General features: G+C 41.2%; 1 protein-coding gene across 1 annotated transcript; it reads right to left on the reverse strand.

Moving 5' to 3' along the window:
* Positions 1 to 4,251: 4,251 nt before the first annotated feature.
* On the reverse strand, positions 4,252 to 5,894 carry LOC123146977 (F-box protein PP2-B11-like). Its single transcript, XM_044566232.1, has 3 exons — positions 5,525 to 5,894; positions 5,305 to 5,429; positions 4,252 to 4,934 (listed from the first exon to the last, which is right to left on the reverse strand). Exons 1-3 carry the CDS (start codon positions 5,798 to 5,800, stop codon positions 4,388 to 4,390), a joined length of 948 nt encoding a protein of 315 aa, XP_044422167.1. The 5' UTR covers positions 5,801 to 5,894; the 3' UTR covers positions 4,252 to 4,387.
* Between the last annotated feature and the right edge of the window lie 1,395 nt (positions 5,895 to 7,289).

Here is a 7,289-nt window from a genome sequence, read left to right on the forward strand (position 1 = left end):
TCTGCACATGGTGGAGCTTCGTCATCAAGTAAGAATGATCAGCATAGGATAACATTTTGGAAGAAACTATGGACGTTGCCCTTGCCCAACAAGATCCTGCACTTCCTATGGCGACTGGCCCATTATAGCTTACCTCTAAGAATGAAACTACAGAATAGAGGAATGGAAGTGGATACAAGATGTCCAGTATGCCATCGAATGGATGAAGATGGAGGTCATTGTTTCCTAAAGTGCAAATTTGTCAAGGCCGTTTGGAGAACTACATTGTTGGAAGAAAGTCGGATGCAACTTCTCAATTGCCCAAATGCCATCTCGATGGTGGAGGATATCTTGCACATGGAAGAGGAAAAATGTCTGAAAGTATGCATCCTTTTGTGGTTATGGTGGTCTGAAAGAAACAGAGCTAATCAAGGAGAAAGGATTAGGACTGAAGAGGAAATTATATATTCAGTTCAGCTGCACTTGTTGGAATACAAAAAATACATCAAGTGACAGGAGCAAAATGTGCAGGCTGTAAACCAGGTTTGGTGTCCTCCGCCTGATGATTTCCTTAAAATTAATACTGATGGAGCCTTTAGGCTATCAACTAAATCAGGAGGGTGGGGTTTTACCATAAAAAATAATCATGGAATTGCACTAGTTGCAGGAGCAGGGAGTTTGGAAAATGTTGCTGAACCACTACAAGCTGAAGCTCTGGCCATGCTCTATGCTGTGAATGAAGCGTCAAGAATGGGGTGCCAAAAAGTCATCTTAGAGACGGATGCAGTTGCTCTAAAGCAGGCAATCACAAGCGACCTGTACGACTACTCAAGCCTAGGCGTGCTGTTTAAAGAGATAAGAGCAGTGTTGCAATCAACTTTTCAATCTTGTAAAGTAGAAACCTGCCCACGGGCATGTAATATTTCTGCACACTGTTTAGCTGCTCATGGTGTATGTATGGAGCGGAAGAGCTATCAGATTTGGCTTGATCCGTTTCCGAGCCATGTAAAAAAACTTGTCGCTGGCGAGTCCAGCTTAACTGGGTAATGGAATACATTTGTGTTTCAAAAAAAAAAAAACCTCAGGCTACACCACCGCTACTGCTATACAAAGCACGAATTATGTTATTAGTTGTTGCCTGTAGATGTCGCGGTCATCGTTGTTTTTTTTTATTAACGTCAACCACATGCATGCAATTTATTCAAAAGGTCCAGGGATTTCTGAAGCTACAATACTGAAAATACAATCAGGAGGCTGAGGCGTCCAGACCTGACACTGATTATTACTAACACCTGCCCTAGCAAGTGCATGCGCTGCGCTGTTTGCTGAGCGCCGAACCCAACCTACTTTGTATTCCTGCCTCGTGCGTAGAAGGCTAGAAGCTCTTTCACCTCTTCGATCACAGGATCCAAAACTGAAAGATTTTTCCCTTGCTCATTCAGCATGCCCACAACTCCTTTCACCTCTGAACGTTTCTGTGTGTGTAGCTTGTACTTTGTACTAGTGAAGTTGTTCAACGTTTCTGTGTGTGTAGATTTGTTGCGCACATGTCATTTCTTCTAATTTGTTCGTAATAGGTTCATGCCTTTTGTCTGGTCCATGTGTATGTGTCCCCAGAACAGCCATTGTGTCATGTATGTATATGTTCCCTAGAGGCGGACTTGACCTAGCCAGCCGCTGCCTCCAAAAAGCTAAGGTTCTTTGCCTCCCGCCGGCGTCGGTGCCGGTCCGTCTCGTCTCCGGTGGCCTTAGGGCCATGGAGGCGGAGTGGATCTCGGTTCTTGCCGGTGGGGGCTTTGTTTTTAGATCTTTCTTCAAGTCTTGTTAGGACTTGTGTCCTGCTCAGAAAGGCGAGACGGCGGCAGCTCTCTGAAAATGGAATAAAGGTCTCCCCGCCTGGGAGAATATCTGGTGCACCGGTATTTGTGGTGCTACCGGTGCACTGAACTCAAGTCGCACATTTTAAATGTTTGAAATTCTGAAAAAAATTGTAGCACATTGACACAATATTAATGTAGATTGTCACAAAATTTTAAGTCAAAATTCGAAACAAAGCTCCTAAAACAAAAATGGCAAATTCAACACTGATAGTACATAATATAGGTTGGGCTTTAGATTTGACCCATTATCACACTGATGTCATTTTTGTATCTTAAAAAATATTCAAATTTTGATACGGAATTTTGTGACGACATACATTGATGTTATGTCAATGTGCTCAATTTTTTTCCAGATTTTTTAAAATGTTTTACGGCATCCGGTGCACCGGTAGCACCACAAGTGTTGGTGCACTGGATACATGCCCCTCCCCGCCTAGCCCCCGTTCCGGTGTTGCATCTAGCATCATCGGTGGACGTGTGAAGGTGTGTCTTCGGTAGATCTGTCTTTGGTGGATTTGCTCGGATCTGTTTGTCGTTCGTCTTCGCTTGTGTGTCTTCATGTTGTATCATTTTAATCTACACTCTTCATCTATGGCGGTTGCTATTCTGGTGCGTTGGTTCTATGGGGCCTTAGCACGACGAAATCCCGTCTGTCTACTACAACAACGTTTGCCCGCCTCCGGTGAGGGGGGAGGGGGGGGGGGGCGATGACAGCGGCGCGCCTTCGGCTCGCTTCAGTGCTTGTAGTCGTCGCTAGGTGGTTTATGGATCTATATGTAATTTTCATTATTTCTACTTTTCGTTGTACTATCATGATTGAAAATGAATAGATTGGATGTTTTTCCCACAAAAAAATATATGTATACGTTCCCACTTTATATTTTTTTTCACAAATTTAAGAAATGTTTGTGTTTTAGAAAAGGTTCATAATTTTTTTTAAAAATACTTGGTTTGCAATTTGTATTCAACATAATCTGTCGGGAATTTCTTAACTATTTCGGAAAACAGTGTTCAAGTTTGTAAAATTTACAGTTCAAAAAATGGTTATGATATAAGAAAATTTTCATGTTGATTGATAATGATGGAAATAGCAAATAACCAAAGCATTCAAATTATAAAAGCTCATGGATACATCCGTTTGGCCTAGTCTAGCACACTCCTCTCAACCGGTGATTTTTTGGAAGAAGGTAGACATCCATGTCAAGTTTGAATAAAAAAGTATTTTAAACCGGAATTTAAGCAGTAAATGATTTTTTAAAAAGCATTCATTTAATAAAAAATTGAAGGAAAAAAGAATTTAAAATACTGACTTAAAATTATTATTTTGGTATTCAAAAAATATTTCGAATTTCTTAACAGGTTTCAAAAATAAAAATAAAGTTCAAAATGGAGAAAATGAATTAACGAAAAAAGAGAAGATAAACAAAATAATATAAAAGAAAAAAATGCTTAGGCCTCGGCCCAACTAGGCGATGACATCGCTCCCATCAGGCGCCTCTTCGGCTGGCCGAGAGCTCGTGGCTTTAAAAAAAGTTCACCTATTCAAAATATGTATCTGTTTTCAAAATTTGTTCACAAATTCATAAAATCTTTCCGTTTTTCCAAAAAATCCAAAATTGAGAAACAACCGAGAAGTTTCAAATAATGCCCGCGGATTCAAAATTTATTTGGGGTTTATTAAATGTTCCTGTTTTCAAACCTTTTTACACAAATACAAAAAAGTTCGGGGAAATTCAAAAATTGGTTTCATTTTTCTCATTTTTTCAATTTTTTTATGAAATTCCAATTTATTAGCGCTTTTAAAAAAAGTTCACGGTCAAAATTTTGTTCGCTCTTTTTTAAAAATGTTTGTATTTTGTCATTCTGAGCAACTTTTAAAGACACGAACATTTCCTTGGGAATTTATGTACAATTTATTAAAATATGATTATTTTTTTGAACAAAATTTTAAAAGGCAACCATTTTGTTGATAAATTTAAAAGCACAAGCATTTTTGGGAAAGAAAGAAACGAAAAAAAGGAAAAGCAAAAAAAACTAAGAAGAAACAAATTATGAACCAAAAAAGAAAAAGAGGCAGGTTTTCTGTGAAAAAAGTCGATAATTAGAAAAAAAATATTCATGAGTTTGAATTTTTTTCCTGGATTTAAAAATGTTCATGGGTTTTGAAAAAATAGTTTCATGTAAACTGTAAAAGTTCATGGATTTGAAAAAAGTTCACTAGAGTGTTCGATTTTTTTGAAAAAAGTTTGTGGATTTGGAAAAAGTTCACTAGAGGGGAGAAATGTGTTTCCTTTCTGGATAGATGAACTAGGAAAACATTTTATCTTCAAACCTCAAAAGCCAAAGAATTATGCTCTTTAATAACTATCCAATTAGATGATGCAATGAGGGCTTTGTTCTGGATCTTTGTTGTCAAAACACTAGTCGAACATAAGGCACAAAATTAATTAAGATATCAAGTTTACAACATAGTTGCAAATTGCAATACTGACGCAAACAAACTTCACAATACGACTGAATTTATCTATCTAAGCAGCATCTACATGCTTTCGACTCTCCATTGCTCTCGGTCTTACCTCGATCCCCTCTATGATAATCTGGCACCCATGCGACCCTGTCAACCCTCTGAACTCAACGGAAATATTGCTCTCTTTTCCCTCCACACACTGCTCGTCCAACTCTATTTTGATCTCTTGCTCTACCCATCGTCCGTCGCTCCTCACGCAAACACCATCAGGTTTAAGCCGCGGCTTCCGACTTTGATTCTTCTCGGTCATGGCTACCAACGTAGACGACGACGATGATCCATTGAGTTCCCAGTCCCAGTCCCATAACGGAGACCGCGAGTAGTTATGAGGCACCAGATGGTTGCACTCATGGTTGCAGATGGCGGCGACAGAGGACGCTGTAGCATTCTCACTTTGCTTCTGAGCGGTGTTTGGAGCTTGCAACCAATGTACCCTGTATACGAGATAGGCGGCATAGCCTCTACCGACGCCCGAGAGGTTTTTGGTGTTCAAAATGCCATACACGTCCAGCCAGCACAAGTGCGATAGAACAGCCACCTCACGGAATCTACAAGACAAAAGAAAGGGTAATTCTTAGTTTACGGGTTGTTGAACTGTGTTTTAGTGCTACGCTTAATTTATAATGTGCTGCAGAAATTAGCCTCAAAAGCAGGCAAAGCAGATCAAACAAATACTAAAATATGCACACAAAATAAGTGTATAGATTGGGCAGACAGGATTCTCATAATCCACCCGAAGTCCGGAATGTCCAACTCAATCTAAATTATTTTCTTTACTTCCTAATAATCTTTTACCTGTTTAACTAGGAAACATCATGTGATTAAAGTTTTCTAGATCTCGACCACCTAATTCCACAGTACTTGCCTAAATCTACAGAAATTCAACCGGAAATTATCGAAATGGGACGAAAGCAAAACCTGGAGTGAGGGTGGCAGTGCGACCAGGCGAGGCCTCCGTAGGGGTAGCCACTCCACCCGTAGCACAGAGCTTTCGCCGGTATCATGTACTTCTTGCCGCCGCTACGCCTGTCCAGCGAGAAGCTCTTCTCGCCCGGCCGGCGGATCGATGCCAATGTCATTCGTGATCGATCTTTCGAATGGTACTACTAACAATTAAGTCTGCAACAGCAAAGATTACCAGGTTGCAGCCGTCGAGGAGGACGGGGGAGCCGCAGAGGCGGGAGAAGAGCTCCTTCTTTGTTTCACCCTCGCGGCGGCCGGCGGTGCTGTACCGCGCGAGGACGTCGGCCCAGTCCGCCGGAAGGAAGCTCCCCCAGACCTCGTCGGAGTCGGCGGCGGCCCGGAGCGCGCTGGCGGTGGCCGCCAGCCTGCACGCGTCGCCGGGGGAGGTCAGGGAGGCCACGAGGGCCAGGCAGTCCGGCGGGAGGTCGCAGATGCCCGTCTCCGTCTCCATGCATACGCGTTGATTAATTTTGCTTTGGTCGATCCTGGAGTGGAGGGGAGCGACGATAAAGACTTTGGACAGGGACGCGTCCGTACTACGTTGCTGGTCACACCACATGGTGTTGCGACGATGACAACATTTCTTGCTCCGGATGCGAGAGTGAGCACATGGTGATCATGCCGTGGGTATGGCCACATAATGACGACATTCCTCAGGCCAACTTGGGTAGAACATGTAATTAGTGAACCAGTTCCCTTCTATTTTTTTCCTTCTTAAAAAAGAAAAGTTGTCTTCTATTTTTTAATTGGGGTAGAAAGAAAAAGAAAAGGGAAAGGGAAAGAAGAGAGATGCAAAATATATTTAATTACCCTGTCTATTTTATAACTTATTTTTTGCGGAATCTGTCTAACTAGCTCTCTTGTATCTTTATAATTCGAGTACCTTGGGAAAAAAATATATGCTGTATTTGTTGGATCATAGTCACCTTGTAAACAAAAAAGTGAAATGGAGACATGTAGTTTATCGCAAATTGAGATATAACTACATCACATACTACCTACGTGCATATGTATGCTGTTAAACTTGCACTTTCCCCCATGAATGGAAGAACAAGCCAAAAAAAAAAGGTGCAACTTCAGGTTGAGAAAACGGCTGACATAGGGGGAAAATATATAGAGATGAAAATTTCCGCTGAGTATGACTGCTTGTCAATTTTCCAGACGCAACTTTGTTCTCATAGCTTATAAGAAAAGTTGTTGGAGTGGAATCTGCACAAAACATTTTTGGCTTAAAAACTAACACAAATTACATGATTGGTTTGTCTTTGGTTGTGGTACCTCCTTTGGCAATCTTCTCCCTCGGCGGTTGTACCTTTCTCCTCGGCCAGGGGCTCCAATGGACGACGATGAGGGCATATTGTGGATTCTGGTCCCTGCTAGCCTTCTTATACTCTTCACCTTTCATAGTGACATTTTTGGTAAACAATGTATTTTTAGCTCGGTGAATAGTGTTTGTTGTTATCATCTATACCAATATAAAAAGACCCAAAGAGGCAGATCCAACCGATCTCGTCCGTCGAACTAAGTCAATCCAACGACCTAGACTTCTTCAATGGCGAGCGTTAAACATGTTTAACGTGCAATTAATATCATACCAAATATTGCACTAATTATAGGATTAACACACAAATAATAGCATACCTAATATCCGCATGCAATTAATATATTGCCTAAATATTAACGTGTGTTGCACGTGCGCATTTACTAGTTCAGAAAGAAAAAAAACCATCCTAAAAATGGTGTCGGTTTATTTGGGTTTTTCGGTGCGAGTCTTTACATGGTTTCATTATGAATTGTGTGATGGACTCGAAAACAAATTGGACTAGAGCGGTGCGGGTTGAGCAAAATTAGGGGGCGAAAAGAAATTGAGCAGATGAAACTGCACATACTGAAATGGTTCTAGTTGACGTGTTCACCCACAGGTTCAATCCACTCGGTTG

Source organism: Triticum aestivum, chromosome 7A (genome assembly GCF_018294505.1).
Source record: "Triticum aestivum cultivar Chinese Spring chromosome 7A, IWGSC CS RefSeq v2.1, whole genome shotgun sequence".
Taxonomy (NCBI): Eukaryota; Viridiplantae; Streptophyta; class Magnoliopsida; order Poales; family Poaceae; genus Triticum; species Triticum aestivum.

Excerpts from the sequence above, each read along its gene's own strand:
- LOC123146977 (XM_044566232.1), bottom strand. The coding sequence starts at position 5,800 with ATGGAGACGGAGACGGGCATCTGCGACCTCCCGCCGGACTGCCTGGCC. Across the intron at positions 5,430-5,524 it reads TCCTCGACGGCTGCAACCTG|AGCTTCTCGCTGGACAGGCG; the intron begins GTAATCTTTGCT and ends CCGGGCGAGAAG. Across the intron at positions 4,935-5,304 it reads CACTGCCACCCTCACTCCAG|ATTCCGTGAGGTGGCTGTTC; the intron begins GTTTTGCTTTCG and ends TTTGTCTTGTAG.